This window comes from Mirounga leonina, unplaced genomic scaffold, assembly GCF_011800145.1.
Source record: "Mirounga leonina isolate KUSES-001 unplaced genomic scaffold, KU_Mleo_1.0 Mir_180, whole genome shotgun sequence".
NCBI classification, from domain to species: domain Eukaryota; kingdom Metazoa; phylum Chordata; class Mammalia; order Carnivora; family Phocidae; genus Mirounga; species Mirounga leonina.
The window spans coordinates 25,819,516-25,841,144 of NW_023270469.1; the positions used below are offsets into that span (position 1 = coordinate 25,819,516).

General features: G+C 51.3%; 1 protein-coding gene across 2 annotated transcripts; it reads left to right on the plus strand.

The window, feature by feature from the left end:
- Nucleotides 1-2,209: 2,209 nt before the first annotated feature.
- Nucleotides 2,210-14,834, plus strand: SLC38A7 (solute carrier family 38 member 7). 2 transcript variants are annotated; one of them, XM_035025068.1, is made up of 12 exons: nt 2,210-2,454; nt 3,043-3,173; nt 4,275-4,697; nt 5,577-5,775; nt 6,014-6,158; nt 7,145-7,243; nt 7,876-7,933; nt 8,157-8,271; nt 9,846-9,993; nt 10,397-10,596; nt 11,391-11,445; nt 13,011-14,834. In XM_035025068.1, the coding sequence occupies exons 3-12, from the start codon at nt 4,428-4,430 to the stop codon at nt 13,111-13,113; spliced, it is 1,392 nt and encodes a 463-aa protein (XP_034880959.1). In that variant the 5' UTR covers nt 2,210-2,454; nt 3,043-3,173; nt 4,275-4,427; the 3' UTR covers nt 13,114-14,834. The 2 variants fall into 2 exon arrangements, with proteins under 2 accessions (XP_034880959.1, XP_034880958.1); XM_035025067.1 differs by lacking the exon at nt 2,210-2,454 and adding an exon at nt 2,463-2,732.
- The last annotated feature ends 6,795 nt before the right edge of the window (nt 14,835-21,629 follow it).

Here is a 21,629-nt window from a genome sequence, read left to right on the forward strand (position 1 = left end):
TTTTTTTTTTAAGATCTTATTTATTTGACAGAGTGCAGAAGCAGGCAAAGCGGCAGGCAGAGGGAGAGGGAGAAGGAGACTTCCCACTGAGCAGGGAGCCTGACGTGGGACTCAATCCCAGGACCCTGGGATCATGACCCGAGCCGAAGGCAGACACTTAACCGACTCAGCCACCCAGGCATCCCTCCTTGGAAAAAAAAAAAAATTTTTTTAAAGATTTTATTCACTTATTTATTTGAGAGAGCGAGAATGAGAGAGAAGGAGAGCACACATGAGAGGGGGGAGAATCAGAGGGAGAAGCAGACTCCCTGCTGAGCAGGGAGCCCGATGTGGGACTCAGTCCCTCAATCCCGGGACTCCAGGATCATGACCCAAGCCGAAGGCAGTCGCTTAACCAACTGAGCCACCCAGGCACCTGAAAAAAAAACTTTTAAACTCTTTCCTTACTTCTAGGCTTGGGAATTTGGGGGATTTTTTTGATTTTTGTTTTTAATTTTGGGGGCTTTCAGAAATTACTAGTTTACTCTTTTTTTAAGACTTTATTTATTTATTTGTCAGAGAGAGAGCACAAGCAGGGGCAGGCAGAGTGAGAAGCAAGTTCCCCACTGAGCAGGAAGCCTGATGCCGGACTCAGATCCCAGGACCCTGAGATCATGACCTGAACCGAAGGCAGAGGCTTAACCAACTGAGAGACCCAGCCATCCCACTAGTTTACCTTATATCCAGTAACTGAAAGACCAACTTTTTCAAAACAACAATCTTATTAAAAAATGTTGAGATTAGTACTGCAAATCACATATCTGATAAGGGACTTGTATACAGAATATATAAAGAACCAGTACAAATCAGTAATACAAAGACAATCTGCTTAATAACTGGAAAAGGGGTCTGAATAGACATTTCTCCGGAAAAGACATACTAATGGCCAATAAGCACATGAAAAGTTGCTAACAGCAGGGAAATGCAAATCAAAACCACAATGAGAATCTTTTCATACCCACTAGGATGGGTATAAGGAAAAAGAGAAGATACCCAGGGTTACCAAGTATATGGAGAAATTGGGAACTTATACACTGCTCATAGGAATGTAAAATGGTGCAGCTGTTTTGGAAAGCAGTCTGGCAGTTCCTCAAAAGTTTAAACAGTTACCATTTTACTCAGCAATTCTACTCCTATGTAAATACTGAGGATAAATGAAAACATGCATCCATACAAAAACGTATGTGAGTGTTTATAGCACTGTTATTCACACTAGCCAAAAACTGGAAACAAGGGCGCCTGGGTGGCTCAGTCGTTAAGCGTCTGCCCTCGGCTCAGGTCATGATCCCAGGGTCCTGGGATCGAGTCCCACATCGGGCTCCCTGCTCTGCTGGAAGCCTGCTTCTCCCTCTCCCACTCCCCCTGCTTGTGTTCCTGATCTTGCTATGTCTCTCTCTCTCAAAAAAATAAATAAAATCTTTAAAAAAAAAAAAGACTGGAAACAACACAAATGTCCAGTCAACTGGTGAAATGAATAATCAAAATAGGGAATAGCCCAACAATGGCATATTAACCAGCAATAAATATGCTCCAACGTGGATGAACCTTGAAAACAGTAGAAGGCAAAATATATGTGATGAAAAGGTCACATATATTAATCTGTCTGAGGTGGATGTTCTTGTGACACAAGGTCACATATGATTCTATTTTTATGAAATGTCAAGAATGGGCAACTCCGTAGAAATACAGAGTAGATTAGTAGTTTGCAGGGGCTTAGAGAAAGGAGCGGAGACTGGCTACTCATGGTTACAGAGTTTTAGGAAGAGTGACAGCAGTGTTCTGAAATTAGGCAGGCTGCAAAACTCTGAATATACTAAAAACCACTATACTGGACACTTTAAAAGGGTGAATTTGGGGGCACCTGGGTGGCTGAGTCGGCTAAGCATACAACTCTTGATTTTGGCTCAGGTCATGATCTCAGGGTCTTAGGATCAAGCCCCATATGGGGCTCCCCCCACACTTCTCCCCTAGGGCTCACTCTGTCTCTCGCTCTCGCTCTCGCTCTCTCTCTCTCTGAAATAATAAATCTTTTTTTATTTTGTTAAAGATTTTATTTATTATTAGAGAACAAGTGGAAGGAGGGGCAGAGGGAGAAGGAGTCTCCTGGTAGAGCAGGGAGCCTGACGCAGGAATCGATCCCAGGACCCTGGGATCATGACCCCAGCCGAAGGCAGACGCTTAACCAACTGAGCCACCCAGGATTAAAACTTAACAGGATAAGCATGGTGAGCTGGCCCGCAGAGGGTCTCCGGTCAATGTTGCGGGGTTGAGGATTCAGGGAGCTGCTGCCCTCCAAGACCAAAGCCTGTGGAAAACTACAACTCCCAGCGCCTCCCGCGGCCCGCAGAAGTCCCGGCGGTCATGTGACCGCGGCTCACGTGTCCTTGCAGCCGGCTCGGGTGTGAAGCAGTGTAGGTAGGTGGAGGAAGGTAGAGGTTGTGCAGGGTGGAAGCTTAAGTCCCGGGGCCTTGGGGCCCCCGCTGCGGCAGAGTCCTGCCCACTCCCTGCAGGGCTCGGAAGCCCGGCGTCCTCGGTCCCCCGCCCGCCCTCAGTTGGGCCGGCTTTGCCCAGCCTAGCCCCACTGTCTCCACTTGGTGCTAGGCCCGGATCGAGTCCCGGAGCGTCTCCCTAGCTTACCTCACAGCAGCCCCTTCGCCTTGCTTCGGTCCTGGGGATCCTCCCCTCCGCTCCGGGTGCGCCCTGGCCCTCTTCCCAATGCAACCCACCCTGCGTATTTCTGGGATCCAGCCCGAGGCTGGACTGGGAACCCGCTCCGATTGGAATGTGAGGGGGCCCGCGGCAGTGGTTACAGCTCTGGCCTGAGCCTGTGGATGTCAGGCTTGTAGTTCTGATTCTGCCAACTACCTGCTGTGACATTCCCTTTACCCTTCCCTGGGCCTGTTCCCCTGATTGATCTGGTGTCAGAGCTTCTCAGTTTCCTTCACTCTGCTGACCAGCGCAGAAACAGCTCAAACTCTTCTCTCTGCTGACAGCCGATTTTAGGTGAAGTTTTGAGAAAGAAGAGATTGGGGCCAGCGAGGGAAGTGAGGAAAATCAGATCCCAGATCTTTGGGGAGAAAGAGCTGTAAGGAGCAACACACCCTCCACCTTAGACCATCAGGTGGAAATAGCAGGTAAGCTGGGAGTTGTGGAGCTGAGGACTTTTCTGGGAAGGAGAGCTGAGAACTCTTGGACCAGCGCAGGGACCTCTGTGTCTGAGATGGAAGCAGGGTGGATGAGGAGGTCTCACAGCTCTGGGAGTGCTGACTTCGCAGGGCTCTGTCTGGAGCTATGCTGGAAAGCTGGGAGCCCCAAACTCTACCTCCACTACTCACAGCTTTGATTTTTTGCTGAGTTACTGGTTGGGTAACAGGTTGCATAAGAGGAAGCCCTGTAGCATCTGACTGATCTTTCTGGACTTGGAGCCAGCAGAGAGAGATTCCCTCTGGAGCTGAGGTGTATGCTTGGTGACAGTTGTCTGAGAGCATCCAAATTCTTCCTTTAACCTCTCAGGAGTGTACGATTCCCACCTTTGTTCAGCCATCACCAGTAGGAGAAATGAGAAGCATCTGACTACCTAGGGGGTCTCATTAACCATTCTAAACCCCCCCAGTGTACTGAGGGCATCAGAGGGATGCCTCTCTGATGGGCGTGGTTAGGTCAGTCACTCGGGAGAAGAGTGAGAATTAATTAGCCTTGAATTTTGAACGGCTTTGAAAGCTACGCAGAATTTAGACTCAGCCAGAGGGAGATATGTGGGACTGTAATACATTGAAATACCCCCAGTTCTAGGTGAGGGCTGCTCTTGCAACTCTGGTGTAGAAACAGGCTGAGAAGCCAGATAGATTTAGATCCAAATCCTGTCTTGCTAATATGTGCCCCTGGGTCAGTGATATGATCTTTCTGAACCTTATGACCACTGTGGTAAGGACTGAATGAGATAAGATGTGTCCATGATACTCCTGCCCAACGTGGAGCCTCTCTGTCGTGCTGATGTGTTAGTACTCCTGTTTTATGTTTATGTCTTATTGACCCTGAGGGTCTGTAAGCCTGAAGCAAGCAGGATTCGCATCGGATGTATTTCTGTCTCTGCCACCCTGCACTGTGGCACCCATCGCCGTTTTCTGCACAGAGGCACCCCTGGGTTTGAGTCTCCGCCATCTGACCTTCAGAATGTTGTTTCAGCTTTCTGTGCCCATCCCAGGGTAACAGTAGTACCTGTCTCTCCCATCTAGGTTGAGAAGAGCTGGAGCTCACAGGCCTCCTGGGATCATAGTTCCAAACAGGCTGGCACCACCCTCCAGCTGAAGGTGTTCCCTCAGCTGCCCAGGGGATGTGATTGTGAGGCCGAATCTGCAGACCCCGCGGGAAGAGGGCTCCCCGGGGCCATGGCCGAGGTCAGCATCAACAGTGACCTCGGCGAGTGGGGCTCGAGCTCAGACTCTGGGGAGCGGGCCCGTCTGCTACAGAGTCCCTGTGTGGACACAGCCCCCAAGAGCGAAGGGGAGGCCTCTCCTGCGGGTCCGGGCAGAGGCACCACTTCCACCATTGGGGCCATCTTCATCGTCGTCAACGCCTGCCTAGGTGCAGGGCTGCTCAACTTCCCCGCAGCCTTCAGCACCGCAGGCGGGCTGGCGGCCGGCGTCACACTGCAGATGGTGAGTGTGCTGGCCGCTAGGGCAGAAATGCACTTCGGGTGCTGGGTCTGGGCTCTTCCCCCAGAAGAGAGGTTTTGCATCCGGGATAGTCAGTGCATGACACATGCGGCCACTCTCCCCACCCTCATACTTGGCAGGCATTACTAATCTATTCCAGCATTCTCTCCTCTGAGCCCAGATGAGGCTTCAGAGCGCTTCCCAGCAATCAGGGAAGTTTGGACATCGGCTGCAAAATGAATAATTGTGTAGTGTATATCTAAAAAGTGAGCCCTTTTATTTATTTATTTTTTTTTAAGATTTTATTTATTTCTTTGACAGAGAGAGACACAGCGAGAGAGGGAACACAAGCAGGGGGAGTGGGAGAGGGAGAAGCAGGCTTCCCGCAGAGCAGGGAGCCCGATGCGGGGCTCGATCCCAGGACCCTGGGATCACGACCCGAGCCGAAGGCAGACGCTTAACGACTGAGCCACCCAGGCGCCCCGGGCCTTTATCTTTTAGAACTACATGCTGAACTATTTACTGGTGACATAATTTGGTAGCCTCTATTTCCTTCCACATAATCCGGGGGGGGGGGGGGGGGAGAGTAGCAGAAACAACATGGGCCACGAATTGATTATTTTTGAAGCCGAGTGATGGGTGAATGGGGGTTCGTGATACCATCCGGTCCACTCTTGTGTATGTTTGAAATTCTCCACAAAACTTCTGTTTTGAGAGAAAACCTCAACTCGGCAGCCTCCAGCAATCTGGTAAAGTTGCCCACAAGATGAGACTCATTTACCAAACTGGCTTCGGGCATTGGCTTAGTAAATGCTGAGCAAGACCAGGCTGCCCTTTGCTGCCAGGCCTTCCCCACACCCTCTGGCTCTGTCCTGCCTGCAGGGCATGCTGGTCTTCATCATCAGCGGCCTCGTCATCCTGGCCTACTGCTCCCAGGCCAGCAACGAGAGGACCTACCAGGAGGTGGTGTGGGCCGTGTGTGGCAAGCTGACGGGAGTGCTTTGTGAGGTGACCATTGCCATCTACACCTTCGGCACTTGCATCGCCTTCCTCATCATCATCGGCGACCAACAAGACAAGAGTGAGGCTCCCCCTCCAGACATCCTTCATCCCTCCCCCTCGGCCCTGGGGATCCCCGGGGGAGGGAACAGGCACAAACACCTGCCCCGGGGCCTAGCCTGGGTCCAGCATTCTTCTGCAAATCCTCCCTCCTGGCTGCTGAGCCCATTACACTGATGGAGGCCCTGAGGCTCACCAGAGCAGGAGGGCTGCAGTCTGCAGGGGCCTGGCGTGATGTTCCCTCCTTCCTTCCTGTGCAGTTATAGCTGTGATGGCGAAGGAGCCTGAGGGGGCTGGCGGCAGCCCCTGGTACACAGACCGAAAGTTCACCATCAGCCTCACGGCCTTCCTCTTCATCCTGCCCCTTTCCATCCCCAGAGAGATCGGCTTCCAGAAATATGCCAGGTTCGGAGACCCCAGCCCAGCCCAGGCCAGACGGAAGCTCTAATCACAGGCAGCTAGAGACCCAGGCACTGCTGGAGAAGCCCTCTCCTTCTGGGGCAGCAAGAGCGGGCAAGGCAGGGTGGGCCAGGGCTTGCAAAGCTTCCAGCCTAAGGTTTCCTTTTGTGTCAGCAACAAGGAAGACAGTGGCCCTTTGCATCAGTGAGAGACTCCACTCCAAATGTCCTTGTCAAAGAAGGGATGGATGATAATCAGGAGTGTGAAGGCAGCTTCCTGGCCAGGGCTATGGTTTTCCCGGGGAGAGTGGATTTTTGATCATTTGGAATTGTCAAGCCTGGCCCTGTGTTCCCTGCAGCTTGGTATGAAGGGAGAGGACTGGCTTCCTGGCTCAGGGTCTGAAAAGCTGTGTGATTCTGAGCTGTTTCCTGCGATCCATAATTGACAGGGTCGCACTCAGCTGTCTCCAAGCTCCCCTTTCATGTTGACATCCCAGCCCTTTTCCCTCCAGTGTCTCCTAGTTCTGAAGGGCCCTGTTCGCAGCTGTCACCCAGTGGGGGCTGCACGGATGGAAGTTAACAGATGTGCTTTCAAGCCCAGACCTCTGAGCCATGGAGCTGAACCAGAGCATTTCCTAATGGTCAGAAATATCAGTCTTGCCACCTCTTGGGTTCAGCTCCCTCCAAGCTGTGACCAGTTTTTCTAAAACTTATTTCTTTTTTTTTTTTTTAAGTTTATTTCTACACCCAACATGGAGCTCAAACTCATGACCCCAGGATCAAAAGCCGTATGCTCTTCTGACTGAGCCAGCCAGGCACCCCTCTAAAACTTATTTCTTGTGCATCGTTTTAATCTTTGTTTGGAATAGTCTCCCAATTCATTCGGTAGACACTGTGGTCACGAGAGCTGAGGATGGGTACTCCCTGGGGTGGAAGTAGAGAGAGGGCAGCTGGGGCTGGGGAAGAGGAAGCTCAGTCCATTCTTTCTGGCAGCTTCTTGAGCGTCGTGGGCACCTGGTACGTCACTGCCATCATTATCATCAAATATATCTGGCCAGATAAAGAAATGACCCCAGGGGACATCCTGACCAGGTGGGTAAGAACCCCCGGGGGACGCCACCACTTGGGCCCCGGGAGGTGCTAGGTCAGACATCAAAAGGCCACACAGGTGCTCTTCTCAAGGCTCATTCACTCACCAGAACTTGACTCATCGGTCATTGTAGGAAGGAGGCAGGAATCTCTTTTTATTGGAGGGAAGAGTGAGAACCAGGGATGGGGAGACTTTGCCACCAATATCCAACAAGATGAGTCATCATGAGACGAGGCCTCTGGTTATGGAGACTACCAGGGTGGACTTCTCCATTTTTACTACTTGTGCTCATCTGTAACTTCTGTATTTTCTGTATGAGGATGAAGCTGTTTTGTCATTTAAAAAAAAAAAAAAAAGTTTCTTGTGTTTGAAAGAGAAGGAAAGGAAAGCAAAAGCCCGAGTGCAGGAGCCAGAAATTCGGGATATTGGTCCCTGGAGGGTCTTCCAGAGCCTCAGTTTACTGACCTGTGAAATGGAGAGGTGCCCTCTCCCTGTTACCAGACTTAGGGGGGTTGAATGTGTAGAATAGTGCTGGGGGAGGGTCATGGTGGGCTGAGTGAAGAGGAAGGGCATGGGAGCGGTCAGTGGCTCTGGGGGGTGCACAGGCAGCAGATCCGTGTGTGTTTGTCCACAGGCCAGCTTCCTGGGTGACCGTGTTCAATGCTATGCCCACCATCTGCTTCGGATTTCAGGTGCCGGTTGCAAGGTTCCTGTCTCGGCCTCTCAGCTTGCTCTGGAACCCACATTACAGGGAGGGCTGGAACCCACATTACAGGGAGGATGGGGACATCCTGGGAGGAAAGACAGAGTTGGGGCCCTGGGACTTGTCCTGTGGCTTTTGTCCCCAAAGTACCTCCCTCTGGAAACCGGGGAAGGGGTTACTTCCCCTCATAACTGTGACCTTCATCGTAACAGTGCCATGTGAGCAGCGTGCCCGTCTTCAACAGCATGCGGCGGCCCAAGGTGAAGACCTGGGGTGGGGTGGTGACAGCCGCCATGATCATTGCCCTCGCTGTCTACATGGGCACAGGTGAGTGCTCCCCTCTGAGGGCTGGACTTGGAGTGCTCCCAATCTCCGCCTTTGTCTCCATGTCCTCTGGCCCAGCTCTCCTGGGGATAGCCCTGCACTCCCAGCATATCAAAAACACTTCTGTAGGCATTGGCTTGAACCTGGGCTGCCTTGGGCCTCCTCCCGCCCAAATGAGAGAGATATATTCATCCATTCATTCATCAGCTCTCAGTCAGTGCCTGCTAAGTGCCAGGAACTGTTCCCAGCATGGGGGATGCTGTGGAGACTGACAGCCATGGTCCTGCTTTCGTGGAATTGACGGTCTAGGCAGAGAGAGTCTCACAGAGTAAATGAGGAATCAGTAAGGCATTCTAGACAGTGGCGAGTGCCACTGTGACAGTCAAACAGGGAAGATGTGAGTGGGACTGGGAGAGGTGGGGACAGCCAACATGGATCACAGAAAGGGGGTGGTTCACAGAAGGCTCCTCTCTCAGGGGGTGGCATCTGGGGGGGCCCCCAGTGATGAGGAGCCAGAATCTGAAGGGCTGGGAGAAGAGCATTCCAGACAGAGGCAGAAAATGCCAAGCCCCTGAGGCAGGGACAGAAAGGTCTGGAGTGGGGTGAGGTGGGGGCAGGTGGCAGGCAGTGGGGCCAGACAGGGAACGGATAGGTCCTATTGGGCCTGAGGACTTTTGGGAGCCAGAGAGGAAGCATTTCAAGCAGGGGCACGTCTTGGCAAAAAATGGCCATGGGCGCCATGCGGGGAATGGTTTGGATGACAGAGCAGGACCAGAAGACCAGGAAGTCCAGGCCCTGTGATTCCTTCCACAGGTGTTAGGGGGCCAGCACTGTTCTACCTCTGAAGACAAAGCCAGGACCAAGAGAGGCAAATAGGCAGAGTCCCTGTCCTCCTGGGGCTCGTGTTCTGGCTGGGGAGATACACAATGAACAAGTGTTTAAAAAAGAAAACACAGAGAGGGCGCCTGGGTGGCTCAGTTGGTTAAGCGACTGCCTTCGGCTCAGGTCATGATCCTGGAGTCCCAGGATCGAGTCCCGCATCGGGCTCCCTGCTCAGCAGGGAGTCTGCTTCTCCCTCTGACCCTCCTCCCTCTCATGCTCTCTGTCTCTCATTCTCTCTTTCTCAAATAAATAAAAAAAATCTTTAAAAAAAAAAAAAAAAAAAAAAAAACACAGAGAGTAGTGCTCTGAAGAATATAGAGCAAGGTGGTGTGAGTGAGCACCCAGGGCCAGGGGTTATGGTAGATGGGCAGGGTGGACGCGTTCTCTGAGGAGCGGACATCTGAGCTGCGACCTGAATGGTGAGGGGATGGGGGTATGAGGGGCTGGGCAGACAGAATGTTCATGCAGATGCCCTGACACAGGAATGTGCTGGGCGAGCTCAAGATGACAAAGGTGGCAGTGGGGATGGAATGGGAGAAGTCAGGGAGAAGGCCTCGGGTCCCAGCCCGACACCCTCTTAGCCTCCAGAGCTGCTCCACCGCCCTCCCCATCTGATGTTGCACCCAGGAGTCAACAGTCCATCCCCTTACCCTCCCAGGATCGCCCCTGCCTAGCCCTCTTGTCCCTGTCCTCAGGCATCTGTGGCTTCCTGACCTTTGGAGCTGCCGTGGACCCCGACGTGCTCCTGTCCTACCCTTCCGAGGACATGGCTGTGGCCGTTGCCCGTGCCTTCATCATCCTGAGCGTGCTCACCTCCTACCCCATCCTGCACTTCTGTGGGCGGTGAGCCCCCTCTCCATCCCATGGGGGTACTCCCTCCCCCCCAGGCTCCTCTCTTTTTGTAAGCCCTTTGAACATGGTCCTTTGACCTTCTGTGAGTCCTCTAAGAACCTGTAGTCCAGATCCTTTCCTGAACACCCAGCCTTGTAGGTACCCAAGGAGAATAATAGTATCAGTTCCCAGGGTTGCGGGGGAGAGGAATCCTGGGCCAGCCCAGGCACTAAGCGCATCGCATCCGCCATCCCAGCCAGTCCCCATGGCAACCACAAGAGGAGTCCTGCTAGGCCCATTTCACAGAACAGGGAACAGTCTCAGAGCTTAGGGCCATACCCCCAGTCTACCCGCTCAGAGGTCTGGCTCTGGGAACTGGAAGTGGGGGCCTCTGAGCCACTGTCTTCGTGGGCAGGGCGGTGGTCGAAGGCCTGTGGCTACGCTACCAGGGGATGCCGGTGGAGGAGGACGTGGGGCGGGAGCGGAGGCGGCGCGTGCTGCAGACCCTCGTCTGGTTCCTGCTCACCCTGCTGCTGGCGCTCTTCATCCCTGACATCGGCAAGGTCATCTCGGTCATTGGAGGCCTGGCCGCCTGCTTCATCTTTGTCTTCCCAGGTGGGGACCCCCGGCACCTCCCTCCCCGCAGCACTGGCGCCCACGGCCTCTCGGCCTCGGCTCCTCCCTTGCTTTCCTGCTAGTGCTTATTAACCACCCACCTTGGGCTCTGTGCTAACCCCTGCCCCTCCTGAAAAGAAAGCACAGGTGTGTTCTCCACTTTGCTGATGAGGAGATGGGAGGAAGTTAACAGACTCAGCTACTGGGTAGCAGCTTTTCTGACCCAGATCTGTCTAGGTGCACAGCCTGCACTCTTAACCTTTCATTCACGCATCTGTTGCTGCCTGCCGATGAGGGGTCAGGCTGGTTCAGGCCGTGATAGCCCAGAGGGTGATGGGGTCTGGTGGCGGCACCCCGATGCAGAGGTCGGGAGACTTCAGACACGAGTCTGCCGCCAGATCCCTGGGAAATGGTCGCATGTGCCCAGCCACGAGTTCCACCTGTACCCAGCTTATTCCTCCCCGGGAGACCAGCTGGCAAGTCCTTGCCACGGTGCTTGGAGCAGTGGCGGCCACACCTGCTCAGAAGGACACTGGGAAGGGCCCCAGGTGTTGTGAGCGCTGCCGCTGAATCACCTTCCGCTGCCGCCCGTGAGCTCTGAGGCCTGCGTGCGGCCCACGGGGTGCCTGTCAGGTGCTGGCCTCCAGCTGTGTGCGGGGTGGGGGCAGGGTATTATCTGGAAGAGCACACGCAGGCCTTTCTCCACTCACTGCCATGGCCTCTTGGTAAAGGGGGAGGATGGGCCCGAGGGAAGGAGCCCACCCGAGCTCTGGGGGCCTCCTCTTCTCTTCCAGGGCTGTGCCTCATTCAAGCCAAACTCTCTGAGATGGAAGAAGTCAAGCCGGCCAGGTAAAGCAGGGCACCCTGTGGTCCTGTCAGGGAAGTGCTGGATGAGGGATGGTCTGGCAGGGGCACGGGGGGCCGAAAACAGGTAGGGATCAAGAGACTTCTGTACTTGAAAAACGTAAGAGTTTTCTAAATCCCTTTTTAATCCATGCTGGTTGTACCAGTTCCAATGCTACTGAAGGACTTCGGAGAAGAATGTGGAAGTCCCTCTTGCCCCTACAGCCCACTCCCCACCAATCCCTCGTCCTGAGAGAGCTCTCTGTGCATGAAGCATGCATGTGTATGCACAAGCACATGAGGCTCTGTGTCTAGTTTGGGTTTTCCAAAAATGGCTTCATGCTAGGCTTTTCTACTGCTTGCTTTCTTTCACTTAACCATTTGTCTTGGAGATCACGCTCTGTCAGCACAAGAAGATCCGTCCACTTTTCTTTTCTGAGGGCTGCAGAGTGTTCTGTTTTATGAATGCATGAATACTCTTATACACAGACACCTTGGCATACCTATTTTGAGGATCTTGGCAGGATCAATTCTTAGAAGGAAATTGCTGGATCGTGGGACATGCTCATTTTACTTTTGCACATGGGCTCCAATGTCCCTCTAGAAAGGCGGTACCAGTCAGAGTCCTAGCAGCAGAGAGGGAGAGTGCTCTCTTTTGCACAGCCCTGCCGGTATTGTATGGAAAAGCCTTTTAAGTTTTTGTTAGTCTGATAGATGAAAAACACAACATTGGTTTAATATCCACATTTCTTCGAATAGTACAGAGGTTGAAAACAGGTTGCAAGCTCTTTAAAAAAAATTATTGTGCAAGAAATATTCATTATAGAAAACTTTTTTTTTTGTAAGATTTTATTTATTAGAGACACAGCAAGAAAGGGAACACAGGCAGGGGGAGTGGGAGAGGGAGAAGCAGGCTTCCCACCGAGCAGAGAGCCCGATGCGGGGCTCGATCCCAGGACCCTGAGATCATGACCTGAGCCGAAGGCAGACACTTAATGGACTGAGCCACCCAGGCACCCCTCATTATAGAAAACTTTAAAAATACAAGTCTAAGGAAGAAAATTAAAATCACCCTTAATCTCAATATCCTGCTATATTCTTATAATGCCCTGTTGCTATCTTTGATACATGGATTTGCAGATGTCTGCTTTTTTTGTAAATGGAGTGGATCACACTCCATGTGAACTGCTTTTTCCTGAACATATTTCCATCAGGACACATGCGCTCTAATCCTGGTTCTGCCCTTGGCTTGCTGTGAGTAGTTAGTGAATCCCATTAGGCCTTGGTCTCCTGACCAAGTTTAGGGATCTAGACTGGTCCCACATACCTTTGTATGAAAAGTCATTTAGAAGTAGGAAGTGTTCTACCCACGGGAGAAGTGGTATAAGTAATTACAATAATTAAGCTTTGGGCCATGCTTAACTGATATATATATACATATATATATACTTATATAGATATACACATTTATATATATATATACTGTATATATATATATATATATAAAAATAAAAGTCTGCAAAGTCAAGCGTGGGTTGACTTACTAGGCCCCTCTCTCCTCTACCCTACAGCTGGTGGGCGCTGGTCAGTTATGGTGTCCTCTTGGTCACCCTGGGAGCCTTCATCTTTGGCCAGACCACAGCCAACGCCATCTTTGTGGATCTCTTGGCATAACCACTGCCTCACAGGCAACACATGGCTTTTGCCACTGGACCCAGGAACCCATCTCCTTGAGCTGTGGGGCCACCCTGAGTCCAACATCATTCGTCTTTCCTGCTGGGATGACATCTGGACATCCTTTTCCAGGGACAGTTCTGGAGTGAAAGCAGGCCTCACACCTCTGGACAGCTCAAACCCGGCAGTGCGAGGATTGGGGGAGGAGGCCTCGTGTCACAGAAGAACCTTCCCTGTCCTCCAACTCTCAAGTTCTCCATGCCTGAAAAACATGGGGAAAGAGGGTCAGAACATCTCCGAAAAAAAGAACCCAGCCTGACTTTGCTTTGGAGAAAGAGTGTGGGCAAAGGGCCACCACCATCCTTCACAGAGCAGCCTGTCCTGAGCAGGGGCTGCGCTCATTACCCCGGCACTCAGGGCCTGCTCCAGTTTGTCAGCCGCTTGGCCCACAGTGGCTTCTCTGGTATCTGGCAACTTCCAAAGGGAGCACAGAGGTAAATCGAGTCAGGCCCTGTCCACTCCATCCTGGGGCCTCTTTCCCCAAACCTGAGGGTCCAGGCCTCCCTGTCTTCCCCCATCCCCAGACATCATCAAGTCTAATGTTTACAAACGGTGCCAGCCCGGCTCTGAACCCGAGGCCGGGGGCCGTGCCGCACCATCACGGTGCTGTGAGGACTCCTCAGTCAGCTTTTCCCTAGGCAGGACGGCTGCTTCTCTCTTTCTGATTCCAGGTGGACCCCTCGCTTCAGAGGCACAGGGTGGGTGATAGAGAAGACTGGGAGCCTTCCACACCCATGCGGGCTGGGCTGGTCGGGCTCAGGGTGAACCTCTCTGGTAGCTTCTCTTCTGCCTGCCCTCTAGTCACCTCTCCCCTGTCACCCTAGCAGGATAGCCCACGGAGAAGAAGAGCTGCTGAGTTGTCACTGAGCATAGTCCTGCCAGTCTGGAAGTTTGCCTTCCAGTCCAGATCTTGTCTGCTCCCTCCCCACCTCATTTCTTCAGCCCCTACCCCATTTTCCTAGCTCAGTCTCTCCGGCTCACATAAGCCTGGGGGGTAGTAGGGGGTGTGCCCTACCTTCTCTTGTCAGCTCCAGGGGTCCACCAGGCCTGGCCTGAGGTTACACTGGATTGTGCCCCAGGCGAGGTGAGGAGGACACTGTTCTCCTGGTCTGCATTCCCCTTTCTCTCTCTGGCTGTTCACTCTGACCCACCAATCCCAGGCATTGACTCGGGCTTCCTCCACCTGGAACTCCCAGCATTTCCTCGGTCCCTCTTCAGCAGGGGTGAGTGGGACCCCCCATCCAGCAGCCCACCACTCAGGGTGCTGAGATCACAGAAGCAGAGGCTGGCCGGCGGCCGGCTGGGCTTCTGCTCAGTTTCCAGACTGGAGGACAGCTGTTCCTCACATGCCCGCGCCCACGGGCCCTCGGGCCCTCGGGCCAGACCCTCGCTGCTGTTTTCCCTCAGCCCCAGCACGGTTAGGACGGTCCTGTCAGCAGGCCTGCGCAGCCTCCTGGTGTCGGATTTCAGCTGAGGGGTGGGGGATGGGGGGCACCGCCCAGAAAGAGACCCGTGTCCGGAGGAGCTGGAATCTGGCCACTTGGCCTCACCTCAGGAGCCCCCTGCCCTGCCCTCCACGCCAGGGTATTTTACTGTTTCTTTCCTACTTGTGCACATTCGTACCAGAGAGGATGGTTAATAAAAAGGGGCTGTGCTGCTGAGCTGTGTGGCCTCCGTCTGGTGCTGGGGACAGAGTCCAGGCCACTGATGGGAGGGAGATAGGCTGGGGGGGGGAGGGGCTGGCGGGAGGACTTTGGGCCTTACCGACTTTGACCCCTGTTTCAGGCATGAGTGCTGCCATGCTCCCTTCACCGAGATGGGAATATATAAGTGGCTCTTGATGCCTCCCCTTTCTTCCCCATCCCATCAGCACCCCCACCCCCACCACCACCAACCTCCTGTCCCGCTGCCTCTGCCTTGGTTCCAGTCCTCACGTCTTCCCCACACCGCACGGCTTCAGACCAGTCTCTGTGCTGTGTGTCTCGCTGACCTCACATTCTGGGACGAGCTTCAAAGTCCTGAACAACCAGCCTCATCCCTTCAGAGGCATGTGTTGAGCAGGCCCTGGTTATAGAGCCAGGCACTGCTCAGGGCCGGCAGGAAAATACTCAACAAAACAGCAGCTCCACTCTCAGACTCCTGGGTATGACTGATGCCAAGCAAGTGGCCACACAAGTACGTACTTGCAAGTTGTGATATGTGCCAACAAGAGAATATATAGAATGTTCTCTTTGGGGGCCTGAAGCTTGTCTGGGGAGTCAGGGAAGGCTTCCTGGAGGAAGCGGCATTTGAGCTGGCCCCTGAATGATGAGTAGGAATAAACTAAGTGGGGAGAGGTGGGGGAACCTTTCCAGGCCATGGGAACTGCATGGGGGAAAATTTCGTGTTTGGTACTTGGCTTTTGAAGAACTGAAAAGTGGCCATTGTCCGTGGGTTATCACCTGGGTGTGGGAGAGCAGCCGGGATAAGAGTTGCCCGTAGGGTAAAGTCTAACCAGCTCATCTTCCACCCCACTCCATTTCCCTCCTGGGAATGGGACTGGGGACTCTCCAGAGAGAAAATACTTCTGAAGTGGCCTAGTATTTTTTTTTTTTTTAAGATTTTATTTATTTATTTGAGAGAGAGAGAGCATGAGGGGGGGAGGGTCAGAGGGAGAAGCAGACTCCCCGCTGAGCAGGGAGCCTGATGTGGGACTCGATCCTGGGACTCCAGGATCATGACCTGAGCCGAAGGCAGTCGCTTAACCAACTGAGCCACCCAGGCGCCCAGTGGCCTAGTATTTTGAAGGGCTGGAGGGGTGAGACAGCTTTGGGCCATGCTTCACACGGGACTATGGAGACCAGAGCTGGAGGTTTGCTTTCACTTCCTCTGGGTGAACAGAGGTAAGGGTTACACCTAAGCTAAAGGCAAACAGCCGTATTCGTCCATTCATTCATTATACTCAAGACATTCCCTGTCTTGTTCACCATAGTTATAAGCACTTGATCATATATTCCCCGTTACACTGTAATCTCCATGGGAGCAAGGGCACATCCCCTGTTCAAAAAACAAAATTCAGGGGCACCTAGGTGGCTCAGTTGGTTAAATGTCCAACTCGATTTTGGCTCAGGTCATGATCTCAGGGATGAGATGGAGCCCCACATAGGGCTCTGCACTCAGCAAGGAGCCTGCTTAAGATTCTCTCTCTACATCTGCCCCTCCTCTCTCCCTCAAAAAAAAAAAAGTTCAACTGAGTGAAATTGAAGATCAAATAGGCTTTGTTAGGCAATTCATGAATCAGGCAGTATCCTATCTAGCAAGTACAGAGAAGCTCCAAGGAGTTGTGCAAAATGGAAGGTGTTGAAGGGAAGGGGAGTGGGACAACGTGGTTATTAGCAAAAGAAAAGAAAGGACTGCTTCAGGCAAAGTCACCTCTTAAAGGGAGGGGCAGGGGAATCTTAGGTGGATTACTTCATCTTCCTTTGGGGGATGGAGAGGGCCCAGGTGACAGATTGCCTCCTAGGTGCTGACGAGAAATTCCTGGCTCATCAGTTAAAAGACATTTCTGCTGGAGGCTGAAGCTGCATTGAAGTTTCAGGTTGCTATCCCGGGGGCAAACAACTCCACCTTGGGCCTGTGGTTTTCTTTTTAACACTTCTGTCCATCTGGAATCTTGGCCCGGAGCCTGGCACATAGTAAGCACGGAGCCTGGCACGTAGTAGGCACGGGTCCTATAGTTGTGGAGCAAATGAATGAATAGCAACGACCATTTGTTAGGGTTCTGACCTCATGCCAGCACTTCACCTGCATCATCCTTTTTTTTTTTTTTTTTAAGATTGTTTATTTGAGAGAGAGAGTGACAGCACGAGTAGGGAGGGGAGGGAGAGGGAGAAGCAGGCTTCCCGCAGAGCAGGGAGCCCTACACGGGGCTCGACCCCAGGACCCTGGGATCATGACCTGAGTGGAAGGCAGACGCTTAACTGACTGAGCCACCCAGGCGGCCCTGCATCATCCTCTTTTGATCCTTACAATAGCTCTGAAGAGAAGGCTAAGAGAGATTATCAGATAGTTTGCTCAGGGACACACAGGTAGTAAAATTGGAGTCAGACCACACTCATCATGCATGGATAAACAAGTGAGCAGAAGGCTCTCTCAGAGCCAGCCTTATGCTTTCTGACCCCTGAAGGCAAGCTCAGGAACCTTCGATCCCTGTGCTGGCGCCAACACCAGATCTTGGAACCCTTGGATCGTCCTCCCAGCCAGTCCATGTCAAGTGCTGGGATGCCTGCTGACTGTAGCTCTGGGCAGAGTGCTTCACCCCAACGGGCTTCTGTTTTCCCAGCTCTGAAATCAGAATGATAAAAACTGACCTTTTTTACCTCCCAGGGGAAAAGGGAGCCTATGTAAAGACAGTGCATGAAAAATGACAGAGTGCTTTGTAGCCAGAAATTCACGTTCACAGAATAAATAAGAGAACTCAGTGTCTCCTCAAGAAGACAAACGGATTCCCCTACCACTTCCTGGGAGTCAGGGTGCTCCTCAAGCTTTAAGGTACAGACAAAATTTTTATCTCCTTAGGATACAAATTCTGATTCAGTAGGTCTGGGGTGGGGCCTGAAGTCTGTATTAAGGTTTTAGGTTTTTTGTTTTGTTTTGTTTTTTTAAGATTTATTTATTTATTTGAGGGGGGAGGGGCAGAAAGAAAGGGGGAGAGAGAATTCCAAGCAGACTCCCCGCTGAGCACAGAGCCCTACGCGGGGCTCCAGTCTCAGGACCCAGAGATCATCACATAAGCCCATCATGACATGAGCCAATCATGACATGAGCCGCAACCACGAGTCGGACACCTACTCCACTGAGCCACCCAGGCGCCCCGTGAAGTCTGTATTGTTAATACTCCCCCATGTTGCCCATGCTCTGGTCCTTGGACCACACTCAGTAGCAGGGTACTGGTGGACAGAGCAAGCCTTTGGTCTCAGACAGACCTGGGGTGGATTTTAGCAATGCTTCCTACGATGCAGAAACTCAGAGAATCAATTCACGTCTCTCAACCCCGCTTTTCTCACCTCTAAAGTGGAAGCAATTGGGCCCGCCTTGTAGATGTCAATATTGTAAATCCAGGGACAAGTGGCGTAATAACATGCGTGAAGTGCCTGGAAGCTGGCAGGGATCATGTTGATCATGTCCCTGTGCTGGAAGGAAGGAGAGTAACTGCAGTGTCTTCCTTTGGTCAATAGAGGTCATCTTCGTGTGTTTCTTCTTATGAAAGAGGAGACTCCTCTGAGGGCTCCTGGTGACTGGCGATGGCCCAATGCTCCCAAGTGATTCCCCGATACTGGGGGCAGGACCACCTCCCTAGATTCTACGCTCCAGTCTGGTGGGGGAATCAGCCAACCAAATAATCACAGAAATCAGTTTTGCTAGATGTAGATTAGATATTCTAAATCCAGATTTGGTAATAATTCATTGCTGTGATACAATGAAACAAATTTCAGTAGGCGTGGAAGAAGGCCAGAGACATTGTAGCCAGGAAGAAGGCAGACACACTGTCCTGTGCAGGAACACTCTGTTTCCTAGGCACAAGATTCTTTTAGTCATTCCTCCATTAAAAATGAACTTCACGTGTTTCCAGTCCAGCCTGTAAGAAGTTTAGAAGTGGCTCATCCTAACAAATAAAAAAGCTGAACAAACTGCAGAGTCAACAACTCCTCTTAGATGGGCAAGATATCAGATTACAGGGCACACCCCTGCCCTCCCCCACCCCCTGCCCCCAAAACCGGAGAGAGTGGCAGGCAAGAATAGGGCAGAAGCCCACAAGCAGAAAGCTCTGCAGGAACCCATGTCAGGGTAGAGCCCCCAGAGCTCTCACTGATGAATTGCTCAGCATGCACAAATCTGAGAGAGAAAAACACAGGGGGGACCCAGTCATGGGAAGGGGGCCCACTTCGGTGCATTTTGCCTCCTGGAACTCTACAGGTTCTCATAGTAAACAGCAGAGAAAAATCCCCTCGAGTTTCCAGGAGGGGAGAGGAGAAGACACCATTTTGAAACGTGCCAGAGCATTGTGTTCTTTAACAAGATCTGCCCTCAAGGGAAACTTAAAATTTAACCAGAGCCTATCCTGCTGGGATTTTTATCAGAGCCGAACTGACCTAAGGGAAGGCACATACCCAACTCCAGCCCCCTCTAGCCTTCCATGTGGAGGAGAGGAAATAGAGAGGTCCAGCCCACTCTACTGGCCCTGTGCCATCTAGAGAGGACAGGAGACAATAATTAAATGATTTGAGAACAATCAACTGCATAAATATTAATATTTTAAAAAGAAAGTTAAGTTGTATTTTGGTAATTCACAAACTATCATGCAAATAAAAACTCGGCAAGCAGGAGAGAATGAGAAGCGTGTGTGGGGCACACAGAAACACTGAAGACTGTGTTTGAGTCATAGGACTACAGAATGCTTCCCTTCCTCCAGTACCTGGTCACTGTTTTATAAAAAGCCTATTTACAGCAGTTCCTTTTACCTAGTCCATTATGTCCAGTTATCAAGAAAAAATTATGAGACCTATTAAAGGCCAAAAATACGGTGATATATGGCAAGAGTGATGGAATTAACAGACAAGGAATTTTTTTTTTTTAAGATTTTATTTATTTGGGGCACCTGGGTGGCTCAGTGGTTAAGCGTCTGTCTTTGGCTCAGGTCATGATCTCAGGGTCCTGGGATCGAGCTCTGCATCCGGCTCCCTGCTCCGTAGGAAGCCTGCTTCTCCCTCTCCCACTCCCCCTGCTTGTGTTCCCTCTCTCACTGTGTCTCTCTCTCTCAAATAAATAAAATCTTAAAAAAAAAAAAAAAGACTACATGGACAATGTACGCAGAAAGATGGAAATTCTAAGAACCAATTATAAATGCAAGAGATCAAAAATACTCAAAGAGAGATGAAGAATGCCTTTGATGGGCATATGAATAGATTTGATACAGCTGAGGAAAGACTCTGAGCTTCAGGATTTCTCAATGGAAACCTCCAAAACTGAAGAGTAAATAGAAAAAAAGATTAAAAACAAAACAAAAACAGAAAAGAAAATCTAAGAACTGTAAGGGAGTACCATATACATCATGGGAGTACCAGAAGAAGAGAGAAAGGAACAGAAAAAATATATATATTTGAAAAAATAATGACTGAGAATTCCCCCTAAATTAATGTCACACACCAAACCACAGATCCAGGAAGGTCAGAGAACACCAAGCAGTATAAATGCCAAAAAATATGACCCCTAGGGGCACCTGGCTGGCTCAGTTAGTAGAATATAGGATTTTTTTTTTTTAAGATTTTATTTATTTATTTATTGTTTGTCAGAGGGAGAGAGCACAAGCAGGGGAAGTGGCAGGCAGAGGGAGAAGCAAGCTCCCTGCTGAGCAAGGAGCCCAATGCGGGACTTATCCCAGGACCCTGGGATCATGACGTGAGCTGAAGGCAGACACTTAACCAACTGAGCCACCCGGGCGTCCTGAACATAGGGTTCTTTTTTTTTTTTTTTTTTTAAGATTTTATTTATTTATTTGAGACAGAGAGAATGAGATACAGAGAGCATGAGAGGGAGGAGGGTCAGAGGGAGAAGCAGACTCCCTGCCGGGCAGGGAGCCCGATGCGGGACTCGATCCCAGGACTCCGGGATCATGACCTGAGCCGAAGGCAGTCGCTTAACCAACTGAGCCACCCAGGCACCCCTGAACATAGGGTTCTTGATGTCAGGGTTGTGAGTGTGAGCCTCACATTGAGTGTGAAGATTAGTTTAAGAAAAAATGACACCTAGTCATATCACTTTCAAAATACAAAAAGTCAAAGATAAATTTAAAAATCCTTAAGGAGCTAGGGCCAGGTGAGCGGGGAGGTAGGGAGAACACCTACAGAGAAGCAAAGGTAAGAACCACATCTGAGGGGCACCTGGGTGACTCCGTTGGTTAGGCGTCTGCCTTCAGCTCAGGTCATGATCCCAGGATCCTAGGGTAGAGCCCTGCACTCGGCTCCCTGCTCAGCGGGGAGTCTGCTGCTGCCTCTCCCCCTGGCTCATGCTCTCCCCTCTCACTCTCTCTTTCTCTCATTCTGCGTCAAATAAATAAATAAAATATTTTTTAAAAAGAGTATTAAAAAAAAGAAGTTCTTTAGAAGTGCCTGAGTGGCCCAGTCAGTTGAGTGTCCACCTCTTGGGTTTGGCTGGGCCATGGTCTCACAGTTGTGAGAACAAGCCCCACGTTAGGCTCTGTGCTCAGCAAGGAGTCTGCTTGGGATTCTCTCTCTCCCTCGTCTTCTGCCCCTCCCTCCCCCTACTTACACAAACACTTGCTCTCTAAATAAATAAATAAATAAATAAATTGTTAAAAAAAAAGAATAAGCAAAATGAAAGCTAGCACCTAAAAATTAAAAGTATGATAGCTGAATTAAAAAATCAGAAGAAGAGGGCGCCTGGGTGGCTCCAGTTGG

Excerpts from the sequence above, each read along its gene's own strand:
- SLC38A7 (XM_035025068.1), top strand. The coding sequence starts at position 4,428 with ATGGCCGAGGTCAGCATCAACAGTGACCTCGGCGAGTGGGGCTCGAGC. Across the intron at positions 5,776-6,013 it reads CGGCGACCAACAAGACAAGA|TTATAGCTGTGATGGCGAAG; the intron begins GTGAGGCTCCCC and ends CTTCCTGTGCAG. Across the intron at positions 10,597-11,390 it reads CTTCATCTTTGTCTTCCCAG|GGCTGTGCCTCATTCAAGCC; the intron begins GTGGGGACCCCC and ends CTTCTCTTCCAG.